Raw genomic sequence first — 18941 nt, 5'->3', positions numbered from 1 at the left:
TGTGTGTATCTTTATATGCAGATGGCAAAAAATGAGCTCGATGTCTTTGCTCTTCAAACGTACACCTCCTAAGGCCTTTGAAGTGGAACATGATTTTAAGTTTTTCAAGTCTCTTTCTTCTCCTAAGGTAGCTTTAAAAAACAAACAAAAAAATCACTTTGCTTTTGTTTTTCTGAATTTAATATGTCCAGTGTATTAGTTTCCTATTGCTGCTGCTACATGTCAATAGAAACTTGGTGGTTTAAACCATACAAGTTAGTTATTTCACAGTTCTGTAGAAGTCTGACTTGCGTCTCACTGGTGTCGCCAGAGTTGTGCCTCCTTCTGGAGCCTCTAGACAGAATCTCATATTCCCTAGTTTGTGGTTCTCTTCCTTTGCCTTCAAAGCCAGAAAATCCTATTCTTCTGTCATCTCATCTCTCTGAACAGTTGGAAATGTTCTCTGCTTTTAAAAATTCCTGTGGCTAGATTGGGCCCCCTTGGATGATCCGTCTCAAGTTTCTTAATGTTAGCCACATCTGCAAAGTCCCTTTTGCCAAATGAAGCAATATATTCACAGACTTGGGGTGGGAGGAATACTGTGTGAATATCATTGGTGGCCATTATTCTGCCTATCACAGATAGAAAAACTTCTCTTCACGCAGAATAGGAGAGAAATGTACACTGTGATTTATTCTATTTCAATTTCTAAAACTTCTAAAAAATGAATATAGCTCATGAGTCTTTAGGCTAAGGTCTAAATGCTTTCAAGTTGTGGTGCTGGAGAAGACTCTTGAGAGTCCCTTGGACTGCAAGGAGATCAAACCAGTTAATCCTAAAGGAAATCAACCCTGAATATTCATTGGAAGGACTGATGCTAAAGCCACCTGATGCAGAGTCAACTCAGTGGAAAAGACCTGATGCTGGGAAAGACTGAAGGCAAAAGGAGAAGAGGGTGTCAGAAGATGAGCTGGTTAGATAGCATCACCAACTTGATGGACATGAATTTGAGCAAACTCTGGGAGATGGTAAAGGACAGGGTAGCCTGGCGTGCTGCAGTCCCTGTGGTCACAAAGTATAGGACGCAACTTAGTGACTGAACATCATCACCACCAACAACTGGCATTAATTAATTAAAATGGATTTCTTCAAGATCTTGCACAATACAAACCAAATTTACCTCTGATTAAAAGTTATCTCTTATTTCTAACCTATAGTTGTCTGACCCTCTATGCTGCTGCTGTTAAGTCACTTCAGTCGTGTCCGACTCTGTGCGACCCCATAGATGGCAGCCCACCAGGCTCCCCATCCCTGGGATTCTCCAGGCAAGAACACTGGAGTGGGTTGCCATTTCCTTCTCCAATCTGCTGCTGCTACTAAGTCGCTTCAGTCGTGTCCGACTCTGTGTGACCCCATAGACGGCAGCCCACCAGGCTCCCCCATCCCTGGGATTCTCCAGGCAAGAACACTGGCGTGGGTTGCCATTTCCTTCTCCAATGCATGAAGGTGAAAAGAGAAAGTGAAGTCGCTCAGTCGTGTCCGACTCTTAGTGACCCCATGGACTGTAGCCTACCAGCTCCTCTGTCCATGGGATTTTCTAGGCAAGAACACTGGAGTGGGTTGCCATTTCCTTCTCCAATCTGACCCTCTATAAATCAGACTAATTGTTTTTTTCTGAACATTTCTCTCAGTCTCCTATCCCTACAGTCCACCTGGGCTACCCCTGCCATATCCATCATCTCTCTCTGTCAAAGTCCATCCTACTTTGCCACTGACAAAGTATCAGTATCCAGTATAGGAAAAAATCAATAATCAGAAAAGATGGTCCAGTTTAAAAAATGATCAAATACTTGGATACCTCACAAAAGAAAAAAAAAAACAACAATAAGTAACTGAAAAGATGCTCAGCCTCATTAGTAATCATGGAAACACACATCAATAATATTATAAGGTAGCATTTTATAGCCACCAGATTGGCAAATATCAAAAAGTCTGACAATCGGTCAGCATTTAGAACAATCAGAACACTAATCTGCTGGTGGAAGTAGTATAAATTGCTAGAATCACTTTGGAAGATTATGTGACAGGCATTATCTAGTAAATTGAAAATAGGCATACTCTACTAAGTATCAACAGAAATTCCTAAACATGTGTTTAGGAGGCAGGAACAAGACAGCTCCTAGCAGTACTATTTGTAACAGCAAAAATCTGAAAGCAGCCTAAATGCTCATCAATAGTATAACTGGTAACTAAATTATGGCCTATTTATAAATTAAAATACTATGGAGCAGTAAAAATGAATGAACTGGAATAACACTTCCCTACACGGATGGATGTTTGAAACATACTACTGAATAAGACAAGTTGTGCATGAGAATATATACACAGTCATTTCTTTTTGATAAAAATAGAGGAAAGGTAAAAGTAAATAAAATATTGTTTTGGCAAAAAGTTAAATAAAAGGTAAAATTATATAAACAAAAGCAAGAGAATTAAGAACACAACATTCAGATGGTCATTATGTTCAAGAGAAGATGAAGAGGACTGGGCACAGGACACTGGCAACCTCAAGTTGAGGACATTGTTCCAGTTTATAAAACGGAAATATGTCATTTTTCACAGCATCAACTTCATGTTCAATAAGTATTTTACACTTTCCAAATGAAATCATTTTATAAGCCCTCGCTTTCTGTCCAAAAGGAACTCGGATAGCTTCACCCAGAAGACAGGGTGACAGGCAAGAAAGAGTTTGGCAGTGGAATGTAACAGACTTCAGTTTAATCTTCAGTGCAGTTCAGTCACTCAGTCGTATCTGACTCTTTGTGACCCCATGAATCGCAGCACGCCAGGCCTCCCTGTCCATCACCAACTCCGGAGTTCACTCAGACTCACGTCCATTGAGTCCGTGATGCCATCCAGCCATCTCATCCTCTGTCGTCCCCTTCTCCTCCTGCCCCCAATCCCTCCCAGCATCAGAGTCTTTTCCAATGAGTTAACTATTCGCATGAGGTGGCCAAAGTACTGGAGTTTCAGCTTTAGCATCATTCCTTCCAAGGAAATCCCAGGGCTGATCTCCTTCAGAATGGGCTGGTTGGATCTCCTTGCAGTCCAAGGGACTCTCAAGAGTCTTCTCCAACACCACATTTCAAAAGCATCAATTCTTCGGCACTCAGCCTTCTTCACAGGTGTTATTTTATCTAATAACTAATAATCTAATCTCTCAAAAAGTTTTTTTGAGGATTATATGAGAAAATGTATATGAGGTACATTGTAGGCATTCAGTAAATGTGAACTCCACTTTCCCCAAAGGCCCCAACCTCTCCTTGCTTTGTGTCTCATAACAGGTTCACTTACCATGTTCTACACTGAAGTTGAACTATTGGTATACTGACTCTTACTTCTCCCCTCCACCAATAAATCATAAGCTCTTTATGGGCAAATATACATGTATAGCACGTAACAAATGCTCGATTTTGCTGAACAGCACAACCTAAAAATAAAGATTGATATTCACTTTTAATATTCTTTTCCAATTTGAAGTGGTAACTGTTAAAGTAATTTAACTGAAATGTTAAATAAATTTGGGCAAATCTTTAGAGGTTTTAAAGCTCTTGAAACAACTGAATGCACTCAGTATTATAAAGCTTGGCCTCTTACCACATCTTTATCTTCTCAGTTGGTTGGTAAAATAACAAAGGTTTAATGCTTGATATAAAAATACATTTCACGTAGGAATCTGATTTCTACTAGCAATTTTATTTTTCCCATTCCTTTTCATTCAAATTGTATAACATTTGTTCACTTCTTTTCATTTCTTTTTGACATATTGTTATTAGTAATAATAATACAATAGATTTAAATCTTACATTTGAGTAGCACCTTACTATATACATTTTGTCCTCATAAGTTGTCAACAGGGAAAGAATTTGCTTAAGATCATGCAACTAATAAGTGGAAGAGTAAAAATTTGATTCCAGGAATTTTGCCACTGATATAATGTGCCCTTTTCATTAAACATTCACTCCTCTCTTTGCAGATTCGAAAACATGCCTTGGAAGGTTTCATGACTGAAAACAGAGAGGCAGGGATTGTTTTTGGTTCTCTGCCCATATACAGGGTGAGTTGGAGGTACCTAGGACTAGAGTGATTCCAGAACAATTAGGGAATCTGGCATCTCATTCCTGACCCTGAGCAAGTAATCACATGAACCAAGCAGAAAGATGATTCCATAAACATGCTGCATCCAAAACCAGAGAAATCTTTAGATTTGTGTGTCAGTGGCTTTGATCATTCTCTGTCATTCCACATTGAACAATACTACAGAAAAGTATTTCAAACTTTACCCTGGTTCTTCATCACCTATAGGATAAAACTAAATGCCTTTAGCCTGGCATTCTCATGATCTGACCTCCACCTGGACTGTATAACCCCATTTTCCACCATATCCTCCCACGTACCCCACACTCCAGTGTGCTAACTTACCTTTCCTTAAGCATCACTGCCCTTCCTTCTACTGTGACTTTGCCTGTGCTGCTCCTCTGCCAGTAACTCATCCACCCCTTGTTTCCCTCCAAATCCCTACTTCTCCTTCAAGTCTCCAAGCCAGATAATCTCTGCTGTTAAATTAACCAAAAATAATAAACCGAAGACAAACCATTGCACCCTAATTTTAACATATAATATTGTTTTATAAAATGTTACTTCTCTTTCCCAAGACCATGTTGATAACCTCCTACAGGTATTAAACCTCCTACAGGTATTAAAGTTAAGCTATAGATGCTGCCAAGGGGAAAGCATCAGAATTAATAGTGGACTCCTGGGATGGTGGGTATGTTTTAAAGCAGTTGGACCTTCTCACTCCCTATCCCCCACCTCTGAATTCATATTACAGAATTTATCACCATAAGTATGTCTTATTCTTTATTTATGGCTCCTAGGTACCAAGCCCCACTAGTCTAAGATTCCTTCCACTAATTGGTTCAGAAGCACAAAGGGAATCTTCAGATGGCTTTCATGGAAAGAAGAAGGGAGGCCATGTTCAACATGAAAAAGTGAGTTAGTACTTAGAATTCCACAGTGCATACCATTTTGGTTTGGATTGTTTCTTATTTCTGGGCCTAAAATTATCTCAGGTCTGACTCTGTCTACAAATATTCCAGGATGCATGTTTTAGCTCAATGAGAAGGAAAACATAAATTTCCAGGACAGACAGAAAAATCAAGCAGGATCTCTGAGCCTGAGCAAAATTAACATCCTAGAGTTAATTTCAAACTTAGGTTCACTGACTAATTTTAAAAGCCAGGCAGTATGGCATGACATATCTGATGGCTGTGTAGCCATCCTTACTTCCTAACATTATTGTACCTGCAGGATGGAGCCAAGATAACAGTAAGTTTCTGGCTCACCAGCCAAGCCAAGGAGAATGTTTTCCATGTATTAGTAGGAAAACTAACAGAAAACTTTATAGCTAACATGGTATTTTTATAAATGATTCTTTGATTTTCACAAAGATCATAAAGAAAATATACACTCATTTCAGAACTGGGAAAAAAAATGGAACCAAAAGGGTGATTAAAATGACTTACCAAAGATCATATAAAATTAAGTCATAACCTGAAGTCAACTTTTTACTCCAAATATCATACTCAATCTCTTAAACAGCCTAAAAAACTAAAACCTTAAAACTGCTCTATTAGTTCTAGGAAGTTTGTATGAGCCTAATTTAAACTATGGCCTTGTATCTAGTTATTCAAATTGATAAAATATTAAGAGGAAGATCTAACAAATAGTAATTTTTATTTTAATTTTAATTTTTTGACCACAACACATGGCATGTTGGATTTCTTAGTTATCCAATCAGGGATCAAACCCAAGCCCTCTGCAATGGAAGCACAGAGACCTAACAACTGGATCACCAGGGAATTCTATTTTCATTTTTTAATTTATAGTTTATATTGGAGCATAGTTGATTTATCCATACAATGTTATATTAGGTGTACAACAAAGTGATTAGGTTACATATATACACACTTCTAGTCTTTTTCAGATTCTTTTCCCATATAGATTATTCCAGCATATTAACTAGTCTCCTCTGTGCTATACAGTAGGTCCTTGTTGATTATTTTCTATATAGTAGTAGGTATGTTTTAATCCCAGGGCTTCCTAGGTGGCACTAGTGGTAAAGGATCCGCTTGCCAATGCAGGAGACGCAAGAGACATGGGTTTGATTCCTTTGTCCGGAAGATCCCCTGGAGAGGGAAATGGCAACCCACTCCAATATTCTTGTCTGGCAAATTTCATGGACAGAAGAACTTGGTGGGCTACCGTCCATGAGTCACAAACAGTCAGACATGACTAAGCACACAATATATGTTAATCCCAACCTCCTGTTAAATCTCTCCCCTCAACCTTTCCCATTTGGTAACCATAAGTTTCTTTCCTAAGTCAAGTGGGTCTGTTTCTGTTTTGTAAATAAGTTCATTTGCATAATTTTTTAGATTTCACATGTAAACACCGTATCTGTCTTTCTCTGCCTAAACTACTCCACTGTGATAATCTCTGGATCCATCCATGGTGCAACAAGTGGCACCATTTTGCTCTTTGCTACGGTTGTTCCATTGTATATATGCACCATATCTTCTTCATCTATTCCTCTGTCAATGGACGTTTAGGTTGCTTCCATGTCATGGCTATTACAAACAGTGCTGCAGTGAACACTGGGGCTCGTGTCTAATCTTGGCCCATGTTCTTCTCTGGATATATGCCCTGGAGAGGGATTGCTGGATGATATGGTAGTTCTATTTTTAGTTTTTAAAGGAACTTTTACATTGTTCTCCATTGTGGCTGTACCAATTTACATTCAAATCAATAGTGTAGGAGGGTCCCCATCTCTCTACACCCTCTCCAGTACTTATTGCGTGTAGACTTTTTGACGATGGCCATTCTGACTGGCGTGAGCTGGTGTCTTGTAGTTTTGACTTGCATTTCTCTAATAATTTGTGATGTTGAGAAACTTTCATGTGCCTCTTGGTTATGTCTGTATTCTTTGGAGAAATGTCTATTTAGGTCTTCTGCCTATTTTTTCATTTTTTTTTTTTGATACTGATAAACAGCAGGAGCTGTTTGTAAATCTTGGAGATTAATTTCTTGTCAATTACATTGTTTGTAAATATTTTCTCCCATTCTGTGGGTCATTTTATTGTTTTGTTTATAGTTTCCTTTGGTGTGCAAAAGCTTTTAAGTCCCAATTATTTACTTTTGTTTTTATTTCCATTGCTCTAGGAGATGGGTTGAAAAAGATATTGCTGTGATTTAGGTCAAAGTCTATTTTGCCTATATTTTCCTCTAAGAGTTTTATAGTATCTGGATTTACATTCAGGTCTTTAATCCATTTTGAGTTTATTTTTGGCTAGGACTTCCAAAACTATGCTGAATAAAAGTGGCAAGAGTAGGCAAATTTCTCTTGTTCCTGATCATAGAGGAAATGGTTTCACCTCTTCACTATTGAGTATGATGTTAGCTGTGGGTTTGTCATATATGCTCTTTATTATATTAATGTAGGTTCCCTGTGTGCCCCCTTTCTAGAGAGTTTTTAATCATAAATGGGTGTCGAATTTTGTCAAAACCTTTTTTTTGATCTATTAAGATGATCATATAGTTTTCATTCTTCAACTTGTTGATGTGGTGTATCACACTGATTGATTTGTGGATACCAAACAATCCTTGCATCCCTGGAATGAATCCACTCTGTGGTGTATGGCCCTATTAATGTATTGTTGGATTTTGTTTGCTAGTATTTTGTTGAGGATTTTTGCATCTATATTCATCAATGATCAGTTCAGTTCAGTCGCTCAGTCATGTCCGACTCTGCGACCCCATGAATTGCAGCACGCCAGGCCTCCCTGTCCATCACCAACTCCCAAAGTTCACTCAGATTCATGTCCATCGAGTCAGTGATGTCATCTAGCCATCTCATCCTCTGTCATCCCCTTCTCCTGCCCCCAATCCCTCCCAGCATCAGAGTCTTTTCCAATGAGTCAACTCTTTGCATAGGGTGGCCAAAGTACTGGAGTTTCAGCTTTAGCATCATTCCTTCCAATGAACACCCAGGACTGATCTCCTTCAGAATGGACTGGCTGGATCTCCTTGCAGTCCAAGGGACTCTCAAGAGTCTTCTCCAACACCACAGTTCAAAAGCATCAATTCTTCGGCACTCAGCCTTCTTCACAGTCCAACTCTCACATCCATACATGACTACTGGAAAAACCATAGTCTTGACTAGATGGACCTTAGTCGGCAAAGTAATGTCTCTGCTTTTGAATACGCTATCTAGGTTGGTCATAACTTTTCTTCCAAGGAGTAAGCGTCTTTTAATTTCATGGCTGCAGTCACCATCTGCAGTGATTTTGGAGCCCAAAATCACAGTATCATCAATGATACTAGCCTCTAATTTTCTTTCCTTGTGGTAACTTGGTCTGGTTTTGGTATCAGGGTGATGTTGGTCTCATAGACTGAGTTTGGGAGTGTTCTTTCTTCTGTGATTTTTTTAAATAGTTTCGGAAATGTTTGATAGAATTTGCCTGTGAGGACTTTTGTTGGGAGTTTTTAAATCACAGTTGCAATTTCAGTACTTCTGATTGGAAGATTCATGTTTTCTGTTTCTTCCAGGGTCAGTCTAGGGAGGTTGTACCTTCCTAAGAATTTGTCCATTCCTTCTAGTTTGTCCATTTCATTGGCATAAATTTCTGGCAATAGTCTCTTGTGATCCTTTATATTTCTGTGTTGTTTCTTGTCTCCTTTTTCATTTCTAATTTTATTGATTTGAGCCTCTTTTTTTTTTTCTTTGAGTCGTAAGAGAAGTAAGCTTTTATTTTCTCATTTTCTTGATGTCTGGCTAAAGCTTTATCAATTTTATCTTTTCAAAGAACAAGACTTTAGTTTCATTGATCTTTTCTATTGTTTTCTTCATCTCTATTTCATTTATTTCTGCTCTGATTTATGCTTTCTTTCCTTCTAATAACTTTGGGTTTGATTGTTCTTCTTTAGTTGCTTTAGGTGTAAGGTTAGGTTGTTTAACATTTTTCTTGTTTCCTGAGGTAAGCTTTTATTGCTCTAAACGTCCCTCTTAGAATTGCTATTGCTATATCCCATTGGTTTTGGATCATCATGTTTTCATTTGTCTCCAAGTATATTTTAGATTCTTCTTTGATTTCTTCAGCAATCCACTGGTTGTTCGGTTGCAAATCAGCTAGCCTCCATGGGCTTTATTTTATTGTCATTTTTTTTTATTATAGTGATCTATCCAGGAGAAAATTCTATGTGCACCTGAATATGTATTCTGCTGCTTTTGGATGGAATGCTCTATAAATATTGAGTCCATCTGGTCTAATGTGTCATTTAAGGGCTATACTTCCTTATTAATTTTGTTTCTGGGTGATCCATCAATGGATGAAAGTTGGTGTTACAGTCCTCCACTCTTATGTGTTACTGCTGATTTCTCCTTTTATGGCTGTTAGCCTTGCCTCATATATCGAGGTGCTCCAGTATATATGGGAGCACATATATTTACAATTGTTATGTGTTCTTCCTGGATTGATCCCTTGATCATTATGTAGTGTCCCTCTTAGTCTCTTTCAAAACTCTTTAAGTCTATTTTACCTAATTCAAGTATTACTAATCTAGCTTCTAGAGATTTTACTCACATGAAATATGTTTCCATCCCCTTACTTTCAGTATGCATGTGTCCCTAGATCTAGAGTGGATCTCTCGTAGAATGCGTATTTATGGGTCTTATTTTCATATCCATCCAGCCAGTCTAAGTCTTTAGACTGTTGGAGCTTTTAATCATTTTATATAAGGTAATTTTCAAAATGTATATTCTTATTGCCATTCTGTTCAGTTTTGAATTTGTTCTCATCTTTTTTTCTTCCCTTCCTCTTTTGTTCTCTTCTCTAGTGATCTGATGGCTATGTTTAGTGTTGTTTTGGTATTATTTTTTCTGTTTTGTGTGTATATATCTATTGTATATTTTTGATTTACAGTTACCACAAAGTTTTGATATAGCAGTCCATATATAAACAAGATTAAGTTACTGTTTTCTTAAATTTCAAATGCATTTCCAATATTCTGCATTTGTACTCACCTATTATCACCATTGCTGTTTTTTTTTTTTTTTAATTTTTATTTATTTTGGATGTGCAGCATTTGGAAAACTAAAAGTTCCCTAACCAGGGACTGAACCTGCACCTCCTGCTTTGGAAGTGTGAATCTTAACCACCAGACTGCCAGGGAAGTCCCACAATTGCTAATTTTGGACATCATGTTTGTAGTGGATGATTTCCTACCTTTACTGCATGTTTGCCTTTACTGGTGAGCTTTTTTCCATTTGCAATTTTCTCCTTTCTAGTTGTGGTCTTTTTCTCCACTGATAAAAGTTCCTTTAGCATTTGTTTAAAGCTAGTTTGCTTTGGTGGTGTTGAATTCTCTTAGTTTTTGCTTTTCTATAAACCTTTTCTCTTTTAAATCTGAACAACAGCATTGCTATACAGAAGTATTCTTGGTTGTCAGTTTTTCCCTTTCACCACTTTAAATATATCATGTCACTCTGTTCTGTCTTACAGCTCACTTATCCATTTTTCTGCCTCCTTTATTCTGCTATTGATTCCTTCTAATGTATTTTGCATCACAGTTACTCTATTGTTCAACTTTGTTATTCTTTATAACTTCTAGCTCTTTAGTAAACATTTCTTGCATCTTTTTCATCTGTGTTTCCATTCTTTTTCAAAATATAGAATGGTTTTTACTATCATCACACTGAATTCGTTTTTGGGTATACTGCCTATCTCCATTTCACTTAAGCTTCTGAAGTCTTATCTTGTTCCTTCATCTGGAACATATTCCTCTGCTATCTCATTTTGCCTTTCTTTTTACTGTCTCCATTCTGCAGGCAGGTAGCTCCTCTTGCTTCTGGTGTTTGCCCCTGGTAGCTGAGTCTGGCCTAAGAGGTTTGTGCAGGGTTCCTGGTAGAAGGAACTGGTACCTAACCTCTAGCCAGTGGAACTAAGTTTTGTCCCTCTGGTGAGCCAGGTTGTATCGCAAATGAACCCCTCCTATCATCTCCTTGTCATCTTGGTTGGTTCTAGTCTTTTTTGTTAATGGTTTTTCAGCAGTTAGTTGTGGTTTTGATGTTTTCATGAGAAGAGGTATGCTCAAGTCCTTCTACTGTACCATCTTGTCTCCTCTCTGACAAATTTAGACATTTCTTAACCTAGACTTTTGAAATCAAATGAGTTTAACTTTTTATATGCATGTCTTCCAAAAATATCTAATTGAAAACTTTCTCATGTGTGGAATCATCACTTTTTTTTTTTGTAAGTCAGTGGACTCTGATGATATTAATATAGAATATTTATACCTTACAAAAACCTAGGAAGCTTCTTTATGTTTTCTTTTATTTTAACTAACCTTTTACAGATCAGGCAACAAATCCCAAGAATGGATAACTGCAGAGTTAAGTAGTTTTAAAGGCTTTGCTCTTCTTCCATGCCCTGCTGCAGCCCCACCTCCTGTATTTTTTTAAACACATTTTTACCCTGGAGGCACATAGGAGAGTTAAACTACTATTTATTTAACTATCCTCTTTAGGATATTATTTAACTATCCTCTTTTAGGAGGATTAAAATATCTACAAAAGTTAGTGGCAAAACTTAACTCTGAAAAATTGTGTTTATCATATAATCCAGTTATTAATTGATCTGTTCTTTATTTCTCAGGTACAACGAAGGAGAAGTCTGAAAAGAAATTTGGTCCCACAAGTAAACCTGGCTTCTTCTTTCTTCCCAGCCATCCCCAAGTGAAAAGAGAAAAATCAGAAATGGCTGCTGTTATCTGAGCTGTACATCAAAGGGCAAGGACTCAGTTATACTCCAGTCTTTATTTCAGGATGAAAGTGAGGGTCTATCAATCAGATATTGTTACCCATCTCTGTATCCTCACGCCATCCTATCTGTGGGGAAGGTTACTCAGGGTGCTCAGATGACCTCATCTCTGAATATCAAGCAAGTAGCAAGCAGCCAGTTTGCCAACGTTTTTCCTTCATGGAAATCACTTACTGAATAGGCAATATTTCTCATTCACTTTCAGGAAAATGACATATAAAGAAAAAAAAATAAATAGCATAAAGTAGATTTAAAATAATACAGTTACCAATGACTAGTTTTCCACCTCTAATTTTCACCCTAATTTATAACCTGAATTATTATCAGAATGCTTGCAGCAGGAGGCAAATTAATTACCGGTCATGTGCAATCAAAGAGAATTATTATTTTTTAAAAAATGTGTCAGTCAGGCCTCTAGCATTCATCTTATTTATTTAGATAAATGTCATATGGAAGAAAATGTCTAGAGTTTCTTAAAGTTAGAAGTTATTTGAAGTTAGTCTATATTGACTCCAGATGTTAGAATTTAAATGGTTATGTGATGTTGCCAGGATCTGTCTTTTACTAATACCTATATTAACTGATTGAGAAGTCAATGGCACCCCACTCCAGTACTCTTGCCTGGAAAATCCCAGGGATGGAGGAGCCTGGTAGGCTCCAGCCCATGGGGTCGCTAAGAGTCAGACACGCCTGAGCGACTTCACTTTCACTTTTCACTTTCATGCATTGGAGAAAGAAATGGCGACCCACTCCAGTGTTCTTGCCTGGAGAATCTCAGGGATGGGGAAGCCTGGTGGGCTGCTGTCTACGGGGTCGCACAGAGTCAGACACGACTGAAACGACTTAGCAGCAGCAGCAGTAGCAGATTGGAGAAGGAAATGGCAACCCGCTCCAGTGTTCTTACCTGGAGAATCCCAGGGACGGGAGAGCCTGGTGGGCTGCCATCTATGGGGTCGCACAGAGTCGGACACGACTGAAGCAACTTAGCTGCAGCAGCATATTAACTAATTCTGGTATTTTGATCAAATGATTAATTACCATTGGGTACTCCTGTAAAAAATAAAAGCATCTACATTTGATGAATAATAAATGAGATTTTAAATAAGTCAAATGAAGAAGCTATCAAGAATTAAAGCCTGAAGACTGGCTAAGCCAGGTCTCTTTGGGAAAATATTTACAGTTATAAGTAATAAAAGCATTCCCCTGTCAAGTATTAGTATATTTTCCACAAAGCACAAGGCCATGTGGGAAGAAAAACCTATGGTCCCTGAGCATTTGATACTGCCTTTACATTCTAGGAAGGGTTTTATGGTTCTGAAAATCATAACAACTTTGGAAAACTAAACTAAGAAAAACCTTTTATTATGTATAGGCATGTACCAACCATCGTAAGCCTAATTAACTTAACATCAATCCCCATAGATAGTTACAATTTTTTTGGTGTTAAAAAAGGACTTTCACGCTTCCCTGGTAGCAGGCAAACTGGCTTCCCTGGTAGCTCAGACAGTAAAGCATCTGCCTACAATGTGGGTTCAACCTAGGGATCGAACCCGGGTTGGGAAGATCCCCTGGAGAAGGAAATGGCAACCTACTGCAGTATTTTTGCCTGGAAAATCCCATGGACTGGGGATCCTGGTAGGCTACAGTCCATGGGGTCACAAAAAGTCTGACAAGACTGAGCAACTTCACTTCACTTCACTTTAAGAGGACTTTCATGATCTACTCTCTGTGACCACACGGGGGAGCAGCTACAGCGCAGGTACCTGAGGGATGCTGAGGAATTTTTTTTAAATGATCTACTCTCAGGAACTTTTAGATGTACAACAGAGGATCATTAACCACGATTACAGTGCTATACGTTACATCCCCGCGACACTTATTTTATAACTGGATGTCTACCTTTTAACTTCCTTCACCCATTTTGCCCCCAGAAGACCCCTTTTTTAAAAAATTCTATAAGATGAAAATTCAAAGGACCTCACAAAAATGATTTCACTCCTGTCTTTAATCTCAGTTGTAAAAGAAGGTCATTTCATCCCCACAGATTTCCTAGAATAAAACAATATTGAATACCCTGCCATGCATTAAATCCCTTTAATGTGGCATTCAGGGCTCTAAATTAGCATCCCTCTTCTTTTTTGACTGAAGGAGTCTCTCTGGCCTCTTTACACAGAAACATAATTTCTTGACCCTCTTATGACTAAAAAAATATTTGGAATTTTTGCACATTATGTAATAAATGATTATATCTTAGTCAGCACACTGTTAAGAATGGCAGTATAATATTTAATGACATACAAAATATGTAGAAAAATTTTGTCTTTTTAATTTCCTAACTGATTTAAAACACAGTATTTATGTTACAATTCAGACATATGGGGAGAAAAAGGGTTTTAAGGAGTTTATCCTGGTATGTAGATAAACACAAATCACAGAAACTAGTCACAGAAGTCTTATAAGATAGGAGGCAAGAGGGTCAAGGGCTACTCTCATGACTCAGACGGTAAAGAATCTGCCTGCAATGCAGGAGCCCTGGGTTCAGTCCCTGGGCTGGGAAGATGCCCTGGAGAAGGGAATGGCAACCCACTCCAGTGTTCTTGCCTGGAGAATCCCATGAACAGAAGAGCCTGGTGGGCTACATGGGGTCACAGAGTTGGACATGACTGAGCAACTTTCACTTTTTACTTTTAAGAGGGTCAACGTTGATAAAAAGAGATTTGACAAGAGAAGCAGACTTTGGTGTAATATGCTTTGAAGATGCAAGGAGGTGCCACAAGTCAAAGAATGTAGGCTGCTGCTGAAACTAGAAAAGGCAACAAAACAGATTTCCCCTGGAGCTTCTAGAAGGAACATAGCCCTATTAGATTCATTTCGAAATATGGTCTCCAGAACTGTAAGATAACAAATGTATATTGTTTTAAACCACTGAGATTGTCATACTTTGTTACAGCAACAGAAAAAAAAAAAAACAAACAAACAAAGAGAGAAGGGGCTATAGTTAATTTCAATTTCAATCTCCTAGGCAAGGTCTTTTCCTATTTGGAACCAGTCTGCTGTTCCATGTCCAGTTCTAACTGTTGTTTCCTGACCTGCATATAGGTTTCTCAAGAGGCAGGTCAGGTGGTCTGGTATTCCCATCTCTTTCAGAATTTTCCACAGTTTACTGTGATATTGTCACCTTGCTTATTTAACTTACACGCAGAGTACATCATGAATAACCCTGGGCTGGAAGAAGCACAAGCTGGAATCAAGATTGCTGGGAAAAATATCAATAACCTCAGATATGCAGATGACACCACCCTTATGGCAGAAAGTGAAGAGGAACTAAAAAGCCTCTAGATGAAAGTGAAAGAGGAGAGTGAAAAAGTTGGCTTAAAGCTCAACATTCAGAAAACGAAGATCATGGCATCCGGTCCAATCACTTCATGGGAAATAGCTGGGGAAACAGTGGAAACAGTGGCTGACTGTATTTTGGGGGGCTCCAAAATCACTGCAATGGTGATTGCAGCCATGAAATTAAAAGATGCTTACTCCTTGGAAGAAAAGTTACAACCAACCTAGATAACATGTTCAAAAGCAGAGACGTTACTTTGCCAACAAAGGTCCGTCTAGTCAAGGCTATGGGTTTTCCAGTGGTCATGTATGGATGTGAGAGTTGGATGGTGAAGAAAGCTGAGCGCCGAAGAACTGATGCTTTTGAACTGTGGTGTTGGAGAAGACCCTTGAGAGTCCCTTGGACTGCAAGGACATCCAACCAGTCCATCCTAAAGGAGATCAGTCCTGGGTGTTCTTTGGAAGGAATGATGCTAAAGCTGAAACTCCAGTACTTTGGCCACCTCATGTGAAGAGTTGACTCACTGGAAAAGACTCTGATGCTAGGAGGGATTGGGGGCAGGAGGAGAAGGGGACGACAGAGGATGAGATGGCTGGATGGCATCACCGACTCGATGGACTTGAGTTTGAGTGAACTCCAGGAGTTGGTGATGGACAGGGAGGCCTGGCGTGCTGCAATTCGTGGGGTCGCAAAGAGTCAGACACGACTGCGACTGAACTGAACTGAGGCAAGGTCTAGACATCATTTTTGTTGTTGTTGTTAATCACTCTATGTGATCACTCCTAACTTGCAGTCAGAGTTTAAAAGTAGTAAACTAGGAGGGTAAGGGAGATGGTAAAATATTCTGACACCAAAGGAATGGCCTGTCATCGCTAAGTAGCTCTACTAATACAGAAAATTCAAGATTACAGAATAAGGGATATAATACTTTGATACAGGACCAAACAACAAAGAAATATTAACCAGAGCTGTTTCAGACTATGCACACTTCAGCAGCGTGTCCAAAGAATCTGTTGAAGCCAAGCTTGGACATATGCCATTTTTTATTAGTATTTACTTATATATCTTGTGTTTTGTTTGCTTTGTTATTTTCTAAGTTTGTTTTTAGTCAAATTAAATTATAAACTTTTTAAATGAAGGTAAAGCTTACACTTTTTATAATCTAATTTAAACGAATTCTTGGATTCATTTATTGTGGAAGATATAATGTTGGTCACAAAATCCTGGTTATTTTTATTTCATAATATCCTGAAACCCCATCTGCTATTTGGCCCAGTTTTGAAGCCAAGTCCACCCAACCTTCTGGGTGTGGCTAGAATATTTTGGGTGATATCCTAGCACCTTTTAGGATGACATAATTAGATTTATTCCAAGCTAGCAGATTTTGCTCCTACCAAGTTGGGAACACCTGAGAATAAGTATCAGTGGTCATCCAGACAGAAAATCAATATAGAAAAGTAGACTCAAATGATATTAAATCATATAGACTTAATATATACATACTTCATCCCATCCCAAATCAGCAGAATACACATTATTCTCAAGTGTACATGGAACAGTCTCCAGGACAGATCACCTGTTAGGTCACAAAAAAAGTATCAGTAAATTCAAGAAGACTGAAATCACTTCAAGCAATCTCTCTGACCACAAAAGTATGAAACTAGAAATCAATCAAAAGAAAAAACACACATAAAAATGTGGAGACTAAACAACATGCTACTGGACAGTGAATAATAATGAATGAGTCATCAAAGAATAAAAGGAGAAACTTTACAAATATCTAGAGAAAATTAACACAGAAATAGGACATATCAAAATTTACAAATGCAGCAAAAGTGGTTCTAAGAGGAAAGTTTGTAGCAGCACAGGATACCTCAAAAATCAAGAAAAATCCTAAATAATTTAACTTTACCCTTAAAAGAACTAGGGAAAAAAAAAGAGCAAACAAAGCCCAAATTAGAAGAAAGTAAATAATAAACATCAAAATGGAAATAAATGAAAGAGACTAAAGTATCAGTGAAACTAAGAGCTAGTTCTTTGAAAAGAACCTTTACCTAGACTAACCAAGAAAGAAAGAGGCCTTAAATAAATGAAATGAGAAATTAAAGAGTGGATGTTACAACTGATAACCACAGAAATACAGAGGATGATACCCAACTATTATGACCAATTATACACCAACAAATTGTGCAATACACAAGAACTGGATACATTTCTAGAAACATACTATCTTATGAGATTGAATCATGAAGCAATAGAAAATCTGAATAGACAAATTACTGTAACAAGATTGAAGCTATAGTAAAAAACTCCCAACAAACAGAAGCCCAAGAACAAGTGATTTCACTGGTATTAATAAATTCCATAAAACATTCAAAAAAATACCTGTCTTTTAAAAACTCTTCTAAAACACTAAAGAGGAAGGAACCCTTCCAAACACATTTTACAAAATCAGTATTAACCCAATACAAACACTGCTGCTGCTACTGCTGCTAAGTCGCTTCAGTCGTGCCCGACTCTTAGCGACCCCATGGAATGCAAAGGCAATCAAAAAAAGTTAATAATAGGCTAATATCCTTCATAAACATGTAGTGTTCTATACATAGAAAATTCTAAATACTCCACAAAAAAACTGCTAAAATAATCAAATTCAGTCAAGTTTCAGTTTAAAAAATCAACACACAGGTTTTTAGCATTCCTATACACTGATAACAAACTATCAAAAAGAGAAATAAAAAAATAATAATCCCATTTATAGTTACATCAAAAACAATAAAATATCTAGGAATAAATTTAACCAGGGACATAAAAGATCTGTATGCAGAAAACTATAAGGCACTGATGAAAGAAATTAAAGACCCAAATAAATGTAAAGATATTCCATGTTCATGGCAGAGGATCTGAATAGACATTTTCCCAAAGAAGATATAAAATGTCAAACAAGCACATGAAAAGATGTTCAAGCACATATAGGTAAATAGGTATATATTTAAATATAAATATATATAGGCATATATTTATATACCTAAATTTATAGGTATATATATATGTATATGTATATATATAAAACTCATTCAACTCAACATAAAAAGAAATCTAAAAAATACAAAAATAGGCAGAGGATATGAACAGACATTTTCCCAAAGAAGACATAAAATGTCAAACAAGCACATGAAAAGATTTTCAAGCACACTTATTATTACAGAAATGCAAACCAAAACCACCATGATAAATCACCTCACCTCTGTTAAGAATGCCTATTATCAAAAAGATAGAAATACTGGAGAGAATGTGGGAGAAAAAGAAAACTTTTACACTATTGGTGCAGCCACTATGGAAAATAGTATGCAGATTCCTCAAAAAATTAAAACTGGGAATATCACATGACCCAGCAATTCCACTTCTGGGCATTTATTCAAAGAATCTGAAAACACTAATTTGAAAATTGTATGCACCCCTATGTTCGTTACGGCATTATTTACAATAGCTAGGATGTGAAAACAACCCAAGTGTCTACTGATGGGTGAATGGATGATGTGCTATGTACACAGTTGTGCAGGTACATCTGAATTTCAGATAAACGTGGAAACATTTTTCAGTTCAGTTCAGTTCAGTCGCTCAGTCTTGTCCGACTCTGCAACCCCATGAATCACAGCACACCAGGCCTCCCTGTCCATCACCAACTCCCGGAG

The 18941-nt window shown here is 37.7% G+C and overlaps 1 protein-coding gene across 1 annotated transcript in view; it reads left to right on the top strand.

Annotated features, from left to right (window-relative positions):
• Positions 1–12370, top strand: part of WDR64 (WD repeat domain 64) — a 135781-nt gene extending 123411 nt beyond the window's left edge. The window contains exons 24-27 of the mRNA XM_005690570.3: positions 22–127; positions 4016–4096; positions 4917–5030; positions 11751–12370. Of these exons, the coding sequence (XP_005690627.2) occupies positions 22–127; positions 4016–4096; positions 4917–5030; positions 11751–11834 (385 nt within the window). The 3' untranslated portion in view covers positions 11835–12370. The remainder of the gene's footprint in view (positions 1–21; positions 128–4015; positions 4097–4916; positions 5031–11750) is intronic.

Source organism: Capra hircus, chromosome 16 (genome assembly GCF_001704415.2).
Source record: "Capra hircus breed San Clemente chromosome 16, ASM170441v1, whole genome shotgun sequence".
Lineage (NCBI taxonomy): Eukaryota > Metazoa > Chordata > Mammalia > Artiodactyla > Bovidae > Capra > Capra hircus.
The sequence above is the reverse complement of the archived record's forward strand: the minus strand, read 5'-3'. Positions and strand labels throughout refer to the sequence as shown.